The sequence below is a fragment of the Carya illinoinensis genome, chromosome 11 (genome assembly GCF_018687715.1).
Source record: "Carya illinoinensis cultivar Pawnee chromosome 11, C.illinoinensisPawnee_v1, whole genome shotgun sequence".
In the NCBI taxonomy this organism is placed as follows: domain Eukaryota; kingdom Viridiplantae; phylum Streptophyta; class Magnoliopsida; order Fagales; family Juglandaceae; genus Carya; species Carya illinoinensis.
This window is the reverse complement of record NC_056762.1, coordinates 2,550,914-2,571,970: the sequence shown is the minus strand read 5'-3', so window position 1 is coordinate 2,571,970 and position 21,057 is coordinate 2,550,914. Positions and strand designations below refer to the sequence as shown.

The 21,057-nt window shown below is 35.0% G+C and overlaps 2 protein-coding genes across 3 annotated transcripts; one reads left to right on the top strand and one right to left on the bottom strand.

Moving 5' to 3' along the window:
- The first annotated feature begins 5,704 nt into the window (after nt 1-5,704).
- On the top strand, nt 5,705-7,645 carry LOC122281249 (cytochrome P450 71AP13-like). The gene is made up of 2 exons (XM_043092604.1): nt 5,705-6,694; nt 6,802-7,645. Exons 1-2 carry the CDS (start codon nt 5,765-5,767, stop codon nt 7,426-7,428), a joined length of 1,557 nt encoding a protein of 518 aa, XP_042948538.1. The 5' UTR covers nt 5,705-5,764; the 3' UTR covers nt 7,429-7,645.
- Nucleotides 7,646-7,840: 195 nt separating this feature from the next.
- Nucleotides 7,841-14,715, bottom strand: LOC122281252 (rhodanese-like domain-containing protein 11, chloroplastic). 2 transcript variants are annotated; one of them, XM_043092605.1, is made up of 10 exons: nt 14,388-14,713; nt 13,955-14,050; nt 12,555-12,662; nt 11,474-11,570; nt 11,150-11,189; nt 10,999-11,073; nt 9,415-9,502; nt 9,220-9,287; nt 8,428-8,500; nt 7,841-8,328 (listed from the first exon to the last, which is right to left on the bottom strand). In XM_043092605.1, exons 1-10 carry the CDS (start codon nt 14,592-14,594, stop codon nt 8,245-8,247), a joined length of 936 nt encoding a protein of 311 aa, XP_042948539.1. In that variant the 5' UTR covers nt 14,595-14,713; the 3' UTR covers nt 7,841-8,244. The 2 variants fall into 2 exon arrangements, with proteins under 2 accessions (XP_042948539.1, XP_042948540.1); XM_043092606.1 differs by lacking the exon at nt 12,555-12,662 and having other exon boundaries at nt 14,388-14,715.
- Between the last annotated feature and the right edge of the window lie 6,342 nt (nt 14,716-21,057).

The following is a 21,057-nucleotide window of genomic DNA, read 5'->3' as shown; positions in this document are numbered from 1 at the left end:
TTCGCTCTGCTTTAAAACATGAAGGTTGGGCTTGTGTTATGCATGAAGAGCTAGAGCTCTTAAAAAAAACAACACATGGACCCTAGTAGTTCACACCCCTGGCATGCATGTTATTGGTAATAAGTGGGTTTTTAAAACAAAACTTAAAGCCAATGGTTCACTTGATCACCTTAAGGCACGATTAGTGGTGATAGGCTACCATCAAGTTGAGGGTATTGACTATTTAGAAACATTCTCCCCTGTCATTGAAGCTGGAACAATAAGAACAGTTCTCACTATAGCTTTAGCTCGTAAATGGGATATTCGTTAATTAGATGTCAAAAATGCCTTTTTACATGGGTTATTATTTGAATTAGTTTTTATGGATCAGCCCCCTGGTTTCATTCAAACTGACCTCCCTAATCATGTTTGTAAATTGAATCGAACACTTTATGGTCTTAAACACCCTCGTGCCTGGTTTGATCGTTTCAATACTTTCCGTTTAGAATTTGGCTTCTTTTGCAGCCTATTTGATCCCTTCCTTTTTATTTGTCACTTATCTCATGGTTCAACTTTTTTATTACTATATGTGGATGATATTATTTTCACCTATTCTAATAAGTGTTAGTTAATGATTTTATTATTTCTCTTCATCATGAATTTGATATGAAAGATTTAGGACCCTTACACTATTTTCTTGGCATTCAAGTATCTCATACTACTAATGGTTTAGTGCTTTCGCATACCAAATATGCTTTAGATATTCTTGATTGGGCACAGATGAAAGATTGTCAACCTATGCCCACTCCAATGACTCAGAAAACCAAGGACTCTAGTAGCAATGTTCTTTACTCTGATCCCCCACATTATCATAATATTGTTAGATTATTACAATATCTCACTCTTACCAGGCTAGACTCAGCTTTTAGTGTCAAGTTTGTCTCTCAATTTATGCATAGTCCAACAGAAGCTTACTACCTGATGGTTAAACACATATGGCACTACATTCAAGGCATTGCAAATTTAGGCATTGCAATTCACTCCACCTCTTACTTGGAATTGTTTGCCTTTGCTGATGCTGATTGGACAAGTTTTCCTCAGACTCACAGCTCTACCACTGGATTTTGCACCTTTCTTGGTACCAACTACATATCTTGATGTGCAAAAAAATAAAATACTGTTTCTAGATCCAGCATTAAAGCAAAATATCGTGCCATGGCTCAAGCTACTGCTAAACTAATTAACATGGCCCGCATCCCTCCTACGTGATCTTGGTGTTTCACTCCAAAAACAACCTACATTAGTTTGTGACAATATGAGTGCTCTTCATCTGACTTGCAAACCAGTCTTCCATGTCCGTAGATAACACTTTAAGATTGACTATCATTATGTTCGGGAACGTGTTGCACTTGGACTTCTTCAAACTCAACTTGTACCTTTGTCCATATAACTAGTTGACATTTTTACCAAACCTACAACACGTCTTGCCCTTGCTCAGTTCCTTCCCAAACTAAACCTCATCGATCAGCTTAGCTTCTGGAGGAATATTGAAAACAGTTTAGACTTAACAAGTCACAGTCAAACACAATGTTCAAACAACACTTTCCTTCCTAATCAAGATCCCTCATATCACGGTACCGCTCCTCCTAACCTTTGCACAAATGAAAGCAAAAGCTGCTCATTGAACATATCTCTTAAAAATCATTTCTAACGCATACTTCCCAAGTATAGCTTCTCATATTTCCGTTCTTGTACAACTTAATTACTGCTTGTAATAGTAAGTCCTTTGCTCTATTTTTTTTTTTTTAATCGAAGAGCCAAAGATCACCTGTCCAAGAGTGACCCCGTCCCAATTTTATTGATATACCTTCACTTATAGCAGAGGAAAACTGTGGTTATAGACCAACACCTGAGGTTACAAAATAACACTTTGAAACTATGTGAGATTTCTTATAATAAAATCAAGAGTGACCCTTTACTTTCTTCTTATTGAACACAATTCAAACTTAACAAGTTTCGGTCAAACATAGTCTTCAAACAAGACTTTCCTTCCTAACCAAGATCCCTGAGAACAATGCGAAAATCTCATTGAGAAGATCATAAAAATTAATTGCCAGAATTATCAAAGTGTCTATGAATTAAACTCTCAAACTATTAGGTCAAGTTTGGGGGATGGATGGACACAAAATTCTCATTTAATCTCATTTAATTTCATCCCATCTTATTCTTAAATATAATTCAAACACAAAATTTTTAAACTAATCATTACAACTTTTTTAAACTTTCAAATAAAAAATAAAAAATAATTCTAGTTTTTTCAAATCCTCAAACAAAAATAATATTATAAAACTATATTCTTATAATATTTTTACTTTATAATATTTTTTATTCAATTTTCTCTCTCTCATTTCCCAAAATTCAAAAAATACTCAACTCAAACTATCTCACTACTATTCAAAAACAATTTTACAACTATTCATAAAATTTTCATCTCATCTCACTCTCTAAACCTATCCTTAATATTTTTATAATACACAGATAAACTAGGTAATATTATGATAAAAAAAAGAATGAAATGTAAGGGATGTAACATGATTAAAAAAATGAATTCTAGGTACATAATGTTCAAATTAATATGTACTTGTGATATCTTGCCTAATCGCAATATATATATATTTTAATAATGGGACAGTACCCCAATTTTTTTGATTGCCCTTACTTGTAGCAAAAAAAAACCGTGGTTACAACCCCGATATATACTTAAGAAATACAGATTGACTAAAAAGACCAATTAAACCCAAGCATTAAAAATAAAAATAAAAACCTTAATATCCATATCATTCGAATACGATGCCAAGAGAAATGACAATTAACCTAACACAAAACCAACTGAAGACAAGATAACCTGCAAGAAAAACAAGCAAACAAGGCTGATCACAATATATATGCAGCTTCCACGACTTAATTTACACGATGATCATATAGAGGTGTCATGCATTGCATGGTCTGCGACAAACCAGCCGGCCAGCATTTTGAACTAATCTTTTAGTTAAACTAGTATTAAACAAATTTAACAAAATGACCAATTTGTAAAATTTGTATTAAACTATGATGTATTTTGAACTCATTTTTTTATTTTCTAATCTATTCAAACATGTGACTATTTATACTTTACTAACGTATCATTATCTAAAGATATTTGTTTAAATTTGTTGGATAATTTATTAATACATTTTAAAAAAAAAATCATATATTTTTTGTAAAAAGTGTAAACTAAGCAAACGTATCTTGAACGTTGCTCTACCACTGCTATATTATATATAGCGCTTGCTACTGTTAGTATCTTCAACCACCGACACAATCAGGCTGCAAAACTTCAAGATTCTCGATCGGGGATAGCTATTATTGCTCGATAGTATCTGTATCTATACAATGATAATTTATTAATAATTTGTCAGCATTGGGAAAGAAGACCATGCAGGAGAGAATGCACGCATGCATAGTAGCCGGATGATGCAACAAAACAGATTTGATTAACGTTTTATAATCGAGATTTGTATCTATTCTAGGTGAAGTCATGCATATATCCAAGCCTATGCTTTATTTTCCCTATTTTTGAGATAGTCTATGCTTTATAATGACAGGATGACAAACCACTAATGAGCTGTATGTGACATATTTTCTATAGAATAATCTTATATATACAGTACTATAGTATTATCTTTTTTTTTTTAATTTTATTGTAGAAGAATTGATACATTTTATCACCATTAGATGATAAAAAATTATCTAATAAATGATCATCTAATTATGATAAATATGTGACATCTTACATAATAAGATGATAATGTGGCATATAGAAATTTTCTTTTTTCTGAGTAACGTTATGCATTACTTCTCATCTCATTTTATAAAATGTGACACATTTATTAATATTAGATAATAAATAATCATCCAATAAAGAATTATTCAATAGTGATAAATGTATTACATCTTACATAATTAAATAAAAATGAGACGATGGTGTGATTTATAAAATTTTCCTCTCTATATTAACCTTTAGGATTGATTTCAACATTGTTTACAAGTTTGTAACATTATTTGAAAAGTATTATATATGGGTATAAAGAGATTTCATAAAAGTAAACTCAGAAATTAACATTGTTTCATATGATATGTTAAATCTAATTTACAATAAAAATAATTTTTCAATTTGACGTACCACATCAACTCAAGTAGGGCTATAATTGAGTCGAACTGAGCCGGTCTTTGGTTTGTCGAACTTGACCCGACTCAAATTCAATACTCGAGTTCGAGCTTGATATTTTTATTTATTTTTTGTTCAAACTCAACTCGATAATCTAAACTTTCAACTTGAGCCAGAGCTTGTCCCAAAAAGGAGCTCGAGTTGGGCCGAGCTCGAACTCGGTTCAAATTGTTTATTTTTTGAATAAAATTTAATACTAAATAAATTAGATAAATAAAAAAAATAAAAAATCTAATATTGAATTTGTACAACTAACAAGTAGAATCTTTATTGAATTATAAGATTTTAAAAATTTATAAATAATTAATATCTAACTAGTTGATATTTATCTATAATAATAATATATTATATGCCCATATAAATTATTAAGACATACATATAATATGATATCATATATATATATTTCATATATGGTTATCATATACTAGTATATGACATAATTAAATTTTATCAACTAATTATTGTACAAATTATAAAACATAGTTATGAAGTATATTCAATATATAGACATAAATAATTAGGTTATATATTTAATTTAAATTCAATTATAAAAGTGTTATGTTTATATTATTAGTTAATACATATATATATACACACATGTATGTATATATTTATCAATATATAAATTAGCTTCAATCGAGTCAAATCAGGTATAAACGAGTAGGTTATAACGAGCTTTAGTCCAGTCGAGTTTAGTTTTATCGAGTATGTATCATTTACTAATTGAATGAATATTTATTTCTACGGATAAACTTTTTTTTTTCAATAAATTGAGTTCGATTCGAGTTTAACCGAACGAATACCAAATAGGTTATCAAATAGACTGATCATTTACAATCCTAAAGTGAGGTCAATTTATGAATTTAGAACTTTTTTTCTAATTAAAACATTATCTATTTGTAATAACTAAAATTCTTAGAATATTACAAAGAGAAAAAACTCTTCTTGGAAATTACAGGCAATGTATGATCCCCCGCTTCTTATTCGCAACCGGAAATATTCCAATATTGACGTAACTTTGGAAATTAAAACGTCTTTGCTGTGCTGGAATGTAGGAAAATATGATTGAGGACAGTGGAATTTTTAGACCCAATGCAAGCTGGAAAATGATAAAATAACTACTCAATTACAATTCTTCTCCAACCTTCTAAAAAGTATTATTATTTTATATATTTATTTTGATTTTTATTTTGATTTGATGTGTTTAAAATTTAAAAAAATATTATTTTATTAATAAATTATAAATAAATTATAAGTAAATTGTAAACCTATCATCTTCCAAGCTACCGCTCGTAACATGAAGAAACAGTGTCAATTGCTCAAATTTCAGTGTTTCCTCTGTTACTGTCAGTCCTGATCACTTACGTCACCTCTGCACTTCGCCTATGGCATGAGAGGAAAACTTGGAAAAGTAAACACTAAAAATAAAAAAGAAAAAAAAAAATCACTAGATAAAATCTCAAAGCCACAGCTGCAAAGATAGACGGATGACCCCCGTCTACAACCATATACTCACTCATGCTTATGAAAACTCTCATGGCTTCTCCGCAATGGCTAAAGGAAAGCTACCAACCCTTCATGTTGCTCTTTGCATCCATTTTCCTAGCGGTGTTGCTCAAGTTTTTCTTCAAGGTGAAGTCAAGGAAAAGATCCAACCTCCCACCAAGCCCTCCAAAGCTGCCCATCATTGGAAACCTTCACCAGCTGGGCAACATGCCTCATCTCTCTCTCCATAAGCTAGCAAAGAAGTATGGTTCAATAATTTTCTTACAACTTGGTGAGATCCCAACAGTGGTAGTTTCATCGGCTCGACTGGCCAAGGAAGTGATGAAAACTCATGATCTTGCGCTGTCAAGTCGTCCACAAATCTTTTCAGCAAAACATCTGTTTTACAATTGCACCGATGTTGTCTTCTCCCCCTATGGTGCTTATTGGAGGCATATTCGAAAAATATGCATACTTGAACTACTTAGTGTCAGAAGAGTTCAATCATATAGCTTTGTTAGAGAAGAAGAAGTAGCTCGTTTGGTTCGTCGAATTGCAGAGTTCTATCCTGGCACCACCGATCTAACCAAGATCCTTGGACTATACGCAAATGATGTTCTTTGTCGGGTTGCATTCGGAAGGGATTTCTCGGGAGGAGGAGAATACGATCAGCATGGGTTTCAAAAGATGCTGGAGGAGTATCAGGAATTGCTTGGAGGGTTTAGCCTTGGAGATTTCTTCCCTTCCATGGAATTTGTACACAGCTTAACAGGCATGAAATCTAGACTTCAAGATACTTTTCGACGCTTTGATCAACTTTTCGACTTGTTTTTGACTGAACATCGTGATCCCAAAAGAGAGACAGAGGAGCACAAGGACCTTGTGGATGTGTTGCTCGATCTACAGAAGAATTCATATGATGAAATGCCACTTACCACAGACAACATAAAGGCTATCATCTTGGTCGGTGAAGATTCTCTTTTACAGCTATAAAAGTCCCAACTTAATGAGTATGAATGATTTTTGTCATACAGATTAAAATAAGATTAGTATCATTACTGTTTATGCAGGATATGTTTGCTGCTGGAACTGATACAACGTTCATCACCCTTGACTGGGGAATGACAGAGCTTATCATGAACCCAAAAGTCATGGAAAGAGCACAAGCCGAAGTACGAAGCGTCGTCGGAGATAGAGAAGTTGTTTTACAGAGTGATCTGCCCCAGTTGCACTACATTAAAGCTGTCATCAAAGAAATCTTTCGGTTGCATCCTCCTGCTCCGGTACTAGTTCCTAGAGAATCCATGGAAGATATTAGTATTGATGGCTACAATATTCCATCCAAAACACGGTTTTTCGTCAATGCCTGGGCAATAGGCAGAGACCCAGAATCTTGGGAAAATCCAAATGCATTTGAACCAGAAAGATTTATGGATAGCACCATCGACTTCAAGGGGCAGCATTTCGAGTTGATACCATTTGGCGCTGGACGAAGAATTTGCCCAGCTATCGCATTTGGAGAAGCAACTATAGAGCTCGCTCTGGCTCAACTTCTCCACAGCTTTGATTGGGAGCTACCTCCTGGCACTACACCTAAAGATCTGGATATGTCAGAAGTTTTCGGCATCACAATGCATAGGATAGCTCATCTAATCGTCATTGCCAAACCGCGCTTTCCAGTTGGACAAAACAAATGATGATACTTTATCAACAGCTGTCCCATGGAGCATTTTCGAATAATGAACTCTGATGTTTTTATTTGAATTTTCGTACAAAGACATCTAATGTTTAATGTCAGTTGAGAATCTTCAACTCTCTCTGCATATTTTAGGGATAACCAATCTCCCAAATAGATATATAGGTGTGTTTGTGTGTGTAATGTTTTAATCTCAAATTTACTTCTGTTGTGAACCTCATCTGCGTTGAGCTCAGCATGAAAGGGAGAAATATTACTCTACCAGAGCTAATTTACAAGGCTTATGCGTTGAACATTGGAAAATGCAAATACAAACTTGTCACCAGAGATAAACTCAGCATTGGTAACTAACCTATTCTCTCTCATCTTCTATTGATGCCACAGGAATAAATATATGTAACCGAGAGTTAGTGGACACGTCCATAAATTGTCTTGAGCTCAGATAAAGGAAACAAGGATAAATTATCCGGCAATAGCGCTAACAGAAGCTATACAATACAAGGCAATCAAATGTAAACTTTTAGCAACTCCACAAAGATTTCAACAAAATTTGCATAGACAATCACTCTTGATTAGCTCCAAAACAGCACATGGTAGACCAAAAAAAAAATGATGAAATTTGACGATTCAAACGCATCGGAAAAGATGTAATATGGGGGTATTCATTATTGAAAAGCAAATATGTATTTTGGCTTCTTGAAGTACTCGGCAAGGAAAATTTGCGATCATTGGCAAACTCGTCTCCAAAAGGTGATCCAGAACTGCAAACCGCGCTCTCTATTAGTTGAATCAAATATTCAAACTAAGTTTCTGAACATCAGTGAGACCTTAGATCCTGAAGATAATGGCCCACTTGCTGAGCACCAAAAAACAAGGCATCAGCAACGAGAAAGATCCCCACCTGTGCCATCCACAATCAAACGTCATATACTCTTTCCAAGGTAACAGAGTAAAGACTAAGTAGTTTAAAGTTTAACAACGTCAGAAAGAGAATAATTACCAGCCGGGCAGAGAACACTAGTCGGTAACTCCAGCCTTCTCTCGAAGCTGCATCTCTTTGTTGATCAGTAAAACTGGAAATAAAAATGTCAAATTTGCTGGATTCACTCATTAATAAATGTTGGTAGAACATATCAGTTCAACAATAAAGTGTGCCACAGAAAATACGTTAAAAAACATGTTACACAATTAAGTTTGTCTTTCAAACTAGAGATGACAGAGAAACTCAGAAAATCTTTTTGATGAAGAAATCAGGAAATATTAGTTTCCCCTTTATATTGACAGGTTAACACGTGCCCTCAGTAGGTCTTCAACCCACAACCAAACCCACACCCTCCATTCTTATGGAAGCACCATTGTACTCAGATATGGGACATCAACCAGCAACAAGACCAGCCCTTGCTTTTCAATGTTCAGAGGAAGTAGAACCATTGTCTGATAATAATGCCAAATCTGATCTACTGGCAACTACTGGATAATTCATCTATGGCAGTCTAGAGATCAGCTGTGGATGCATTTTTCTTTATGAAGTAGATCAGAAGTGGATCGTACCAGTATCATTTTCTAACCCAAAGGACAAGTGCCAGGTGAGACTGGGTGCTGGAAAACTTGCATGTAGTATAATGTGTACTGATCTGTAGTATGGAATTTTATATAATTTCCATATGAATGAGGCGTACTATAATTTCTCACAGCTGGGTAACTTACAGACTATAGCATGTACTATGTTGTCTCATAGCGATTGTTTATGATACAATGCCAAAGGAAAATAGGAAAAGTAATAAATAGTTACCCAAGAAACTCAGAAACCCCACCAATTCCAGCAAATTTAAGAGGTTGAGGACCTTCGATAACAAGATCCTGCTCCACATAAAATGAGTGTTGGCATCTTCCCTTATTCATATTTGATTGACAGAAAACGAACAAAAACGAGCAGGTAATAAATCGATAATAAAAAGGGAAGGCCTCTACTTCTCATATCAAATACCTCGTCTTCTGCAGCTTCCAGGCCCCCTTGCACCCAGAAAAGGTTTCTGTAGCCGGCATTATAAAGTAGCTCACAAGCAGCTAGAGACCTGCCAGTATAATGAACTATAAAATGAGATAAGTGGGAGGAGATAACAAATACCATTCTCCATGTTATACCAACAGTACTTGGATTTATTCTTTAGTAGTGATTTGCATCCCTCAGTGTCTAATCTAAATTTTATATTTTAGATAAGACACTGTTGGTCTTCCTACTATTAGGCATTAAATTTTATAGGTTTTTCCTTATTTTCTTGTAATATCTATATAAGGTCTTTATTTCTTTTTAGGAACTTGGGTTTGGCCTTTTATTTTTCTCCTTGTAGCCCCCAAGTTTCGCTATATGTACAAGGTATTCCTCTACCATAAGTGAGGATGATCAATAAAATTGGGGTACTATCCTCTTTTAAAAAAAAAAAAAAAAAAAGTGTCTTATCTAATCAGTATATGCAGGATGCCAACACAAACTATGACTGTCTCAGGCAGGCTCTAAGTGGCACCCTTCTGTTTCTCACCCAAGATGGAACACATGCTTCATTGTAGTGATAAATGATTGGAGTGAATCCAAGAACATAAACTCCATCCTGAACAAACAACAGGGGTATGCCATATAGATCCCAGCCACTGGACAGCCACTGTCTGGAGAGAGATATCACATGGTTCAAGACCAAATTGGCTAAAATCTGCAAAACTGAAGCAATATTTCTTTATTCTTGTTTATCCCTCATATTAGTGCTTCATGCTCAGTGTTGACTCAAGCATCTCATGGCTTAAAGAATCATGAAATCTCTCCATATCATAGATTTTTCGAGGAGATCAACTTTCATTACCATTACTTAAAGCCTTCTTTGCCTATTGTTTCTCTGGATATCTCTTGACCCTCAAATGGTCCCATCAATTCCACATATTTATATTTCATAAAAACTATGGCAAAGAAATCTACCACAGAATAGAGTAAAGTGAGAGAAAAGGCCCATGTAAAGAGCTTGCAGTCATAGCAAAACTGACAACATAAATGCAAGTGTTACATCTTGAATGTACTTCTTTGCAGCTTAACATAAATAAACTCACTTAAACAGAAAAATGCAATGCTGCCCCGTAGATGGCATGGGTCATGCCCCATAGATTGGTGGATTTTCTAGCCTGCTGGAGAGGCCTTCGAGGAGATTCACGGGTGGCAGCAATATGGAAAATGGTACCCATATGCATGTGTTGGTGTATATGGCAAGAGAGAAATGATAGAAGTTTTGAAGACCATGAGAGAACAATGGGGGAGCTGAAAGTTTTTTTCTTCAAAACATTGTTTTCTTGGGTGGGAGCCATTGTATGTAATGGACTAAATGTCCATGACTTTCTTATTTCAGTTGTAAACTCTAGTTAGGTATTTTTCAAGTATACGCCCTGTGTACTTGGGATTTGCCAATTATGTTGAATAAAACTACTTGATTACCGATAAAAAAAAAAAAGAAGAAGAAGAAGAAGAAGAAGTTGTAATTCCCTCCAACTGGTATAGACAATGATAAGAACTTTTGAAAATTCTCCTCACCTCAACCCCTTCTGGCATGCAACAATAAGTTCTGTATCTTTTGGATAATTCTCCTGAACTTTTGGTAAGAATTGGCTGTCGAAGAAAGAAAAAACAACAAATGACAGTCATTGTATAGACAAGAAAATCTAAAGAAGTAATTCTCACATACTCGTTGTAAGACAATGTTGGCATGCCACTCCACCAACCTCCTACACAAAAAATAGTCAATTTAACAAAGTAACCAGCACAAAGTCATGTGAAACCTATCCTAATAAAGGAACCAGGTTTCCATGAACAACAGTGAAAGTCATACTAGTCTCTCTGCACCAAAATAACTACTCTCCTTCTCACAGTAAACCATGATAAACACATTGTTCAATGATGCTTTATTAGGCGATCCATTAACATTGGCAGAACATGCATGTGTGTGCACGTGCACACAGGCGCGTGTGTATCAATTACAGAATGTAAGGTAGCAAAGGTTGTGTGATACCCATCATGAAACTTGTGATCTTTGTGGACAGAGTTCCAACATCAAGCTTGGTGTCAACATCAAAGATTGGTATCCACCTTGAGCCTTTAACCCAGGCCTTCAAAACACAGGAAAATATATGATATTCAAGAACGATGTCAAATAAAATAACCATGGAGACATGATTCTATGTAAAAATTCCCAAGGCAAAACAGGATATGAAAGTAAAAGGAAATGACAAAGACAGAGATTTTAAAAAACAATAATTGAGATACAGTTTAGCAACAAGAACTTGTTATATGAATCAATACAAACCAAGGAACTAGTTAATTTTACTCCAAGAATTAGATATTATACCAGCATATGATTACCACCAATGCAAGCTATCATACTAATTATCACAATTAACTATAAAACAACATAATAAGAGTTAGATGATTAAGCACATTCACATGGAACTAATAAGCAATGAGCTAAAGCCAAGTGATAGTTCTAAATTTTATTCTTGGGAAAATTCTGACCAAGGATAATCTAAGAATGCGTGGCATGTGTATGGTTGATCGGTGCTTCATGTGTAAGAAAGATGGGGAATCTATAAATCATCTCTTTATTCATTGTGAGGAGGCAAAGTCTTTATGGAATGAGATTTTTGGCTGGACAGGTATTGTTTGGGTGATGCCGAAGGAAGTGGTTGATCTTCTCGCATGTTGGAATGGTTTTGAGAGGAGAATTAGTGTGGCAGCCATGGAAGATGATTCCTTTGTGCTTGATGTGGTGTCTTCGGTTGGAAAGGAATGAGAGATGCTCCGATGACAAAGAACACTCTTTGAGAGACCTTAGGTACTTTTTCTTCTGTACTTTGGGTTCGTGGGCCAAGGCTCTTGTACTGAATGATAATAATTTTCAGGATTTGCTTTAGGCTCTTTGTTGTTCCCAGTGTGACGTAGGTATTTTCTTTGTATTTGTCCTATGTACTTGGGCTTTGCCTATGCATGGTAAGAAAATTTTCTTATTAACTATCAAACAAGAATTATTCTTGGAGGATCTGGATTTTCAAAAGTGTAAATTATATACAAAAAAAAATGAAAGATGAACTGCCCACCTTTTTGTGTTCAATAGAGGGACGGACATCAAGTAGGGTCTTGTTAGATAGCTGAATTGCATACCCGGCTTCCCTTGGTGTAAGAACTTTGACTTTTTCTTCCCTGACCTATTGAAAACAGTAAAAATGTAACCTGATTTCCCTGAGCTACACTTAGGAATTATTATCACAATCATACTGAATAAACTGCAGTTGATACAAAGATTGGCACAATCAAGTTATCTAGGCGAAAGGCACAATGGTCTTCATATGTTTCAAATTGAGAATCTTACTCCCCTTAATCAGAATGGATATATAGTCAAAATTTCAAGTCAAGCCCCAAAAAAGTGATAGCCAATAATATTAGAGATCATAACTGTCAAAGCACTCATATTCTTCAAAGATTCCTAACTTGGTTAAGTTGGGTTGGGTTATGCCCAGAAGAATAGTAGGCCTCTTTGCCAATTGGATAGGAACATACGGTAGCCCACAAATTGTAGTGGTGTGGAAGATGGCCCCTATCTGTCTAGTGTGGTGTATTTTGAGGCAAAGGAATGATAGAACTTTTGAGAATTGCGAACGGAAACAGAAGAGCTTAAAAGTTTCTTTTCATGCCTTTTTCCTTTGAATAACCTCTACAGATTTCAGTGGGCTTAACTTTCATAATTTTCTTGTATGTTTTCCTACTTCTAACTAGGTCATCCTCTTGTATACGTCTTTTGTACTTGGGTTATGCCTTTTTGCAATTTCTAGTAATAAAATCTTCTAATACTTACAAAAAAAGTTCTTCACAAACTCTTAACAAACAATGTATTCACAATAAATATATGGTCTAAGTTTTTGAAAAATAATTCAAAAAATGAATATCAAGGCAATCACCTTATCACCTACCATTATATTCCAATAGAATTGCAAATCATTGCTTAACATCTTTTTTGTTCGCTTAACCAAATATAAACACATATTTATATATAACATCCTTTCTGTTCATCTCTACAGTTAGTATATGATAAAGGTAACACTAGCTTGCCTTTTGAAAGAGTATAGACGAGAATAGACATATTGGGGATTTTATATGGCATCTGATTTAATATAGATGATCCAAATTGTCCCATTTTCTTTCACCCACTAATCTTATTTTCTATTAGAATTTGGAATCCTCTCACACCAGTGTAATATAGACTTAGAACCATCACTCGATTAATGGGGATTTTGATTATAAGCAGGAGCTATAAACTCAATGTCAGGTGGCATGGTGCTACTGATAACCACCACAATTCACCTGAAACAACACATTGCAATCCTTCAAAACCAAAGTGCAACTTAAAATACATCCAATCATCAATGCTTGAATTTCTTACTAACTCATCTATCCTTGCCCAAAGAAATATAGAAGTCTGTTACTTTGGGATATAACATACCAGAGCTTCCCATCTCTTCCTGGCAGCAGCCATATCTTTCACTTGCTTCAATTCATAATCTTCTCCATCAACTTGCATTCGAACAGCAGTCCAGTGCTAAATGAGCCATAAAGACCACTCACATTAGAACTATGGAGCGAAGAGTGATCAATCATAGAAGTTACATTGGTTTCTACGAAAAGAAACCCCGAAAATGGATCCTAGAAATTTTTCATATTTCACAAAATTGTATGCCACCACAAACTCTCTTTTCAAGTTGAAAATTCGTTTAAAAAAAATAAAAATAAAATGTTAAAGACATATACATAGGAAAAATCGTCTTTTACTCTCTCTCTCTCTCTCTCTCAACCAAACTAGAGAGAAGCAAAACACCAACAAATAATCAAATGAAGCCCGTTCATTAGGGCTTGGAAAATTTAGAATCTTTACGTACCAAAAGGTGTGTTCCTCCACTTGAGGGTCTGAGTTTCAGAGATGACAGCTCTGACGAACTGTAACAAAAGGGTCTGGGTTTCAGAGAAGATAGCTCTAAGGAACTGAAATAATGTGTTCTTTTCGGACTTTTGGAAACATTTTGGACTTGAAAATTGGAGCATGAAATGTTAAGAGAATTGAGAGGGGGAAGTCCCAGAGCTTCCATTATCTTGGGGGAGACTGTGAAACGGAAAGTATGGATTTGGAATTGCTTATCCGTTAGAAATCCGACTTGAAAATAGGAAGGATATGTTTTTTCCGGGATTGTACTCTGCTCGGGACTGGGTAGTCTTGTAAATTAGAATTTTTAGTTTCACATGAAAATTTAAAATATTATTTTTATTTTAGAATTTAAAAAAATTAAATTAGAATTTAAAAAAATTAAATTATTTATTATATTTTGTGTGAAAATTTAAAACAATTATAAAGATGAGATGAAATGAGATAAGAATTTTATATCTCATCCCGCTTGCTAAATTTAATCTCCTAATAAATAGGGGTGGGCCGAGGGATACCGTCCCCACTGCCCCGCGTCCACAGTCTTGTCCGAGTAAGGGCAATGCAAGCAACCTTGTTGAGGACCTCGATCAAGCCCTCACACACTAAGGAGTCTATCATTTCTTTTTTACTCCTTGATTGACCGAATGGACTCCTTTGCTTGGTCTTGATCAGCTGTAGTCCAATATGGGAGCTTTGATGAATAGAGGCTAGTGTTTAGTGGTGAGAATAATGGAGGTGTATGGGCTACGATAATCTAGGGTATGGTGGTAATGGAGCACATCAATATCTCTCTTGGGTGTTAGGCGCCACTTGAGTTGTTTAGGATTGGAAGATGGGTGAATGAGGCTAAGGTTGGATGCGTGTTTCGGCCAAGGGTAGTGATGGGATTCGGCTATGGCTTAGGTGGATAGTGATCTCCTAAATTTTTGGGATTGGAATTTGAATTTTGATTTGGAATGGGTTGGCCGAATATAGGGATAAAGGATAAAGGGGATTTGATTTGGTTGTGGATAAGATTTGATTGAGTTAATGAAGAGATAATGACTAATCAAATAATATATGGAAAGATATGGTGTGGGTAATATGAGAAGTAAGGTTTCGGTCAAGCCAATTGGGCTATGGCCAAATGGCTCAATATGGTAATTAGGGTTTTGATTGATGGTCGGCTATGGAAAGTAGTGTGGACGTGTAAGGTAAGTGGTGGGGCTAGAGTTGGCCGAATATTATGTTTGGCAAAAGGAAAATTTCAAGAATCTTCAAGAGAAACTTATGAACATGCAAGAAAATGCATGACACAAGAATAACTTGAAGAACTCAATCACAGATCTGAAAATCCCAATGAAGATTTCGGCTCCACACAATGCCACTCCAATCAACAACACTTCACAACAATAACAAAGATAAATTCCAAAGAATAAAAAATAATCCAATCAACTTTGATTCACTAATTGCACCAATGATAAATAAAAATAAATAGAATCATACGTATTCACGAATTGCAAGATGTGATCATTTTCCTTAGGTATTCACGAATTGCACCACAAGAAGCCCAAGTGCTAAGCACCGAATAGATAATCCTAGGCACAATGGCCAACCACACAAGGTAAATGTCAAATTTTTAAAAGATGCAAATGAAATGACTAAGGGTCCTATTTATAGAGCTTACAATTTGGAAACTCTCAAAGAGTCGCTAACAAATTATTAAATTAAATAAATAAAGCAAATAAATAAAATAAACATAATGGATAAAAGGTCCTATGGTGGTCGTGGCATGCAAGGCCCATGGTGGGTAAGGATGGTGCATGGCCCACGGCTAAGCTAGTCCTGGTCCGGTCCGATGGCTGGCCACATGGCATTGCATAGTACCATGCGTTGGTCTGGTGGTAGGTACGACATGGTGCTGTGCGTGGCCTGCTGTTGGTGGGCATGACATGGTGCCATGCCTAGGCCTGATGGTGGGCATAGGTTATGCGACCCGGTCAAGTAGTTTGGGCACTGGTCCTACATGACTTGGACTGGTGGCCTGAGCGATAGGCATGCATGACCCAAGTTGATGGTATGGGCACTACGGCTGCAAGGCACGGGTTGGAGTCGTACGCTGAATGGCATGCCTGAAGGGTATGCCACTGGCCTTGCCTGCAAGGCAAGGGCTGGAGTCGTGCGCCGGATGGCATGCCCACACTAACCTCCTTGAGTGGTGCTGGAGTGCCCAGGAGCAAGGGAATGCGTAGGCCTGCGCGTGGCTAGTAACCTCCATGGGTGCCTGCTGCATGTTAGAACATGAGCCAAGGCATGCTTGCAGGCTAGCCATGTGATTGTTCTGACCCTCCAAGAGCTGTGTCGAGGTGTGGTCCTGGGCAATCTTCCTAGGAGTTGTGACAAACCCCTCCCACACGATGTTGAGGCGGAGCTCTCGTCTACGAAAAAATAAAAAATAAAATAAATAAATTCGTTATCAAAACAACTTCATTTCCGTAATGAAATTATTATTTTTATATTTAACAACGAAATTAAATCGCATTGGGATTAAGTTAAACCTAACTCCTCTCCCCTTGTCTCTCTGTTGCTGCCTCTCAAACCTTCTCTCCCTCTCACAGTTGTTAGCGGCGTCACAACACACTTTCTCTTTTCTCTTCCTCCTCTTCAGCTCATCCTTTTCTTCTCAAACTCTCTCTCCTTGAGTCCCTCTTGCAGTTGCCACAGGCTAGTCGTCGTGTGGTTTTTTTTACTAGTTTTAATTTTTTTTTTCTTGTTGTTTCCAATTTTATGTGTATTGTATTGTGCATTTAAATTGTATTTTGTTCATTATTGTGGATTTTGTTGTGATTTTATATTTTATTGTTAATTTTCTCTTTTCTTTTCTTTTTAAAAATTTTTTTTTTTTCTAGCTATGACAGTTCTAGGTGATCCAAATGATACACGCACAATAATTTTTCAACTATTTATATAACTATGTTTTAAATAAAAGATATTTTTGCAAAATAACTTTCTTTTTACAGTGTATAAAGAAAACAACCAGAAAATAGAATCAAAAGAGCATATAATTAATTAATTAGTTATGATTCTTGATTGTCAAAATTACTTTGATCCCTATACCCTTAATTGGTCTATTAGTTATATAGAAGTTTTATTTTTGTGCATTGCACAAGTCGACTAACTTTATAAATTTTAGAAAATTTTCATTAAATCAATGGAATACCTTAAAGAAAATTTTATAGGATCTGTATACTCTCCCTATCTATAAGTCCACTTCATCTGTAGTAGTGGCAGTTGTTGTTTTTTCAAATAAATATAAAATAAAGAGTCCACTGTTGAAATAATTATAAGTAAAGTGGTTATTGAATTGAGATGAAATATATATTTTAACATTGTCAAAGATAATGCAAACCCAAATGGGTAGCGCTGCTATGCCGCCTGAGTTTGCTTACTTGGTGTGCTCCTAGATTCTTAGTGTAAATTATACTTTTCTTTTCTGTTTCGGTCTTTTTTTTCAAATATTTTTAAAAAATTTAATATACTAATAGTCACTTTCTTAATTATTAAATAAAAAAATATTAAAAAATAAAATAAATTACATAAACGATCAAATTGAATAGACAAACTCAGCAAGTATAGTATCATTTTCCACCCCAAATTGAATTGTATAAACGTGTGGAGTAGTAGTACTGTTTGTGACAAAATTTGTTTATGCCTTCAAATATGGAAATCTTTGCTATACTGTTAAACCCTGGGTAATGGGATCTGGATGAGAATGGAAAGCCAGAAATGGAAAAAGTATACTTTAATGTCATGGGCCATGGCTGTTGTGATAGCTCCGGAGTATCATTGTCATCCCCGCGCTTAGAGATTACCTAATAATTCTTTTTTCAACTTATGGAATGGGGCTTTTAACGATTGGGCTAGTGCACCATATGCTAAAATGTTTTATCTTTCCTTTCTTTTTAATTTTATAAAAGAATGTTATAAAATTAAATCTATAAAATAATGTGGTTAGATATAATACGTTAAATTATAAAATGACTTTTATCGTAAAGTAGATATAACAGATAATATGAGGGCACGCCACTTTGTGAGTATATTATTTTTAAATGAAAAATAATATTTATAGTCATAAAATATGCAAATTTCGCAAACTAAATGAAAAAATATATATATTTTTAATTCTGAACTCCATTTATTTTCAAAAGCAATACATGAGACTTACACATAATTCTAATATTGTATCTAATATTACTCTTTTTTATACTAGGATTGAGGATTTTCTTTTGGGTGAATTAAGAAAAATTAACTGAAAATGATATTTTTCTTTTTTAAGAAAATGACTGATCTTATTGATTCTCGTTAACCAAAAAATGTATACAAAAAGGAACCTCCTCTAATTGAATACCCTTCTTAAAGAGTTCTATCGCCGGGAAAAGTGTCATCTGTTGTAGTGTTGAAGGCTTGAAATTTCTCTATGGGATCCCATTTATAAGAATGAAATAACTAATAGTACACACACTTCATTAATTATGAGTGCAATCCACCTTCTACCAAATCCTATTTTCTACATGAAAGCTTCCAAAATATTCCACTTCACTCTATTATATGCCTTACTCATATCTAGTTTGAGTGTCATGTAGTCTTATTTTCTGCCTTTTATTCAAGTTTGCATGGTGTGAATAGTTTCATATGCAATAATAATATTATCATATATAAGTCTAATGCATATTAAAACCTTCCAAAAGGAAAGAAAAAAGAAAAAAAAGAAAGAACGCTACTTTTCAAATCTATCGATCAAATTATTTTGTTTTTGCTTCAGTTGGTAGTCCCATTTGTATTGGCAAGTTTGCCCCGTTGGATTCTGAATCCAATTTAGGAGGAATAAGGATAAATACACAAGACTTTGCACTATACATTATGTTTTTTTTTATTATATATATATATTTATTTATTTTTAATGGAAATAAACTTCATTTCATTCAATGAATCCGAAATTACATCTGTGACTAATCAATACAGGAAAAATCTAGATTACTAGCTAAACTACTCATTTGTTAGGGGCTCTTCCCCTGAGAAATTTCTTTGTGACGAATATTATCTTAATTTCTATAAACTCTCTCCTGACAAACTTAAAAAAGAAAAGCGCTCTGTAAAAACATAATTAAATTATCCCCTACTTTCAAATGAGGCTATGTACTATCAACCTCCTTCCTTCAAAGGAGGCGAGGTAACTATCATCCACCGTCCTCCAAAGAAGGCGAGGTACTCTACTGCTATGAACACCAAATCCAATAGTCTATTTTTTTTTTAACTAAGATAAAATAGAAATTACATAGCAAAAAATTGAAAAAAAAAAACTTCAAACAAAATAAAACACTGGACTGAACAAAAACACTGGGCAAAAGGCTAAAAGTGACGCATCAAGGACACGCGCCACTCTAGAAGTCAGCCCAACAGTCGATCTTGAAATCCTAGTGTTGCTAGCCCTAGAAACGCCGTGCGTGGCGTCGACAGAAGGTTACTAAAAACGTTGGCCCTAGCAGTGGCGCGTGGAAGCCACTCACTCATTTTCAACCCGCGCTCGTGGAAGACGCTCCTCCTACCTCCGCGTTTGGTAGACTAGAAGATTTGAAGCTAAGGAACCCCATGGTGGGGCGCGTGTGATCTGCACTATACATTATGTTTTAAATGAATGTAACTTTCATAAAATAACTTATTATACTATTATTATTTTTTAAAAATATATATTATTTGATATATGGTCGGAAAAATTTGTAAAAAAGGTTGCTTTTATTTCAAGTTATGCTAAGCGAGTATATAAATTTACTCTATGAAATATTTTCGTGGAATAAGTATTTCTCGTTAATTTATATCTTCTTATATATAAAAGCTCCAATGCATAAAGCAATAGTGTTTTTTGTTCTAATATTATTCTTCTCATTTTACCCCTACATGCATTTCTAAATCACGGTTTCTTCCCTCTTTGATTCATCGCTTTACTCACTTTCTGGAAGATCAAACACTTCCACGGCCTTCGTATGTTGTCTAAATCACATTTCTACTTTCTAAATTTTATCATCTGTTGTGTCAAACTACATTGTCTTCCTCTGCTCCTACGCTCTCAGTAATTGCCTCTCTTTAACCAACAATTTCTAAATTCATAGAAATTGAAATAAATCTTCATAATTTTTCCTAGCATACATCGTAACTGCCTCTCTTTAACCAACAATTTCTGAATTCATAGAAATTTAAATTCAACAAGGAAATCTTCAAAATTTTTCCTAGCATACATCCATAAAATAATCAAATCAAATCACAAAGGAATTCGACTGCTATGCATGGAGGAAATAGAGACAAGAGAAGAGGAAGTGTCATAGAGTGAGAGAGAGAGAGAGAGAGAGAGAGAGAGAGAGAGAGAGAGAGAGAGAGAGAGAGAGAGAGAGAGAGAGAGAGAGAGAGAGATGAGAGAGTAGAGTTAAAGTGACTTAGTGGTTGTCGGCAAGAAGGCAGACCCTCCATGCACGAACGAGAAACCACCCTATATCCCTCACAACAAATAACTTCAGAGGCCGAGAGAATAGCTTAATGGAAACATGATCTTGTTGGTTTCAACCATAGTCTCATGCATCGAGAGCTTTTTCTACATA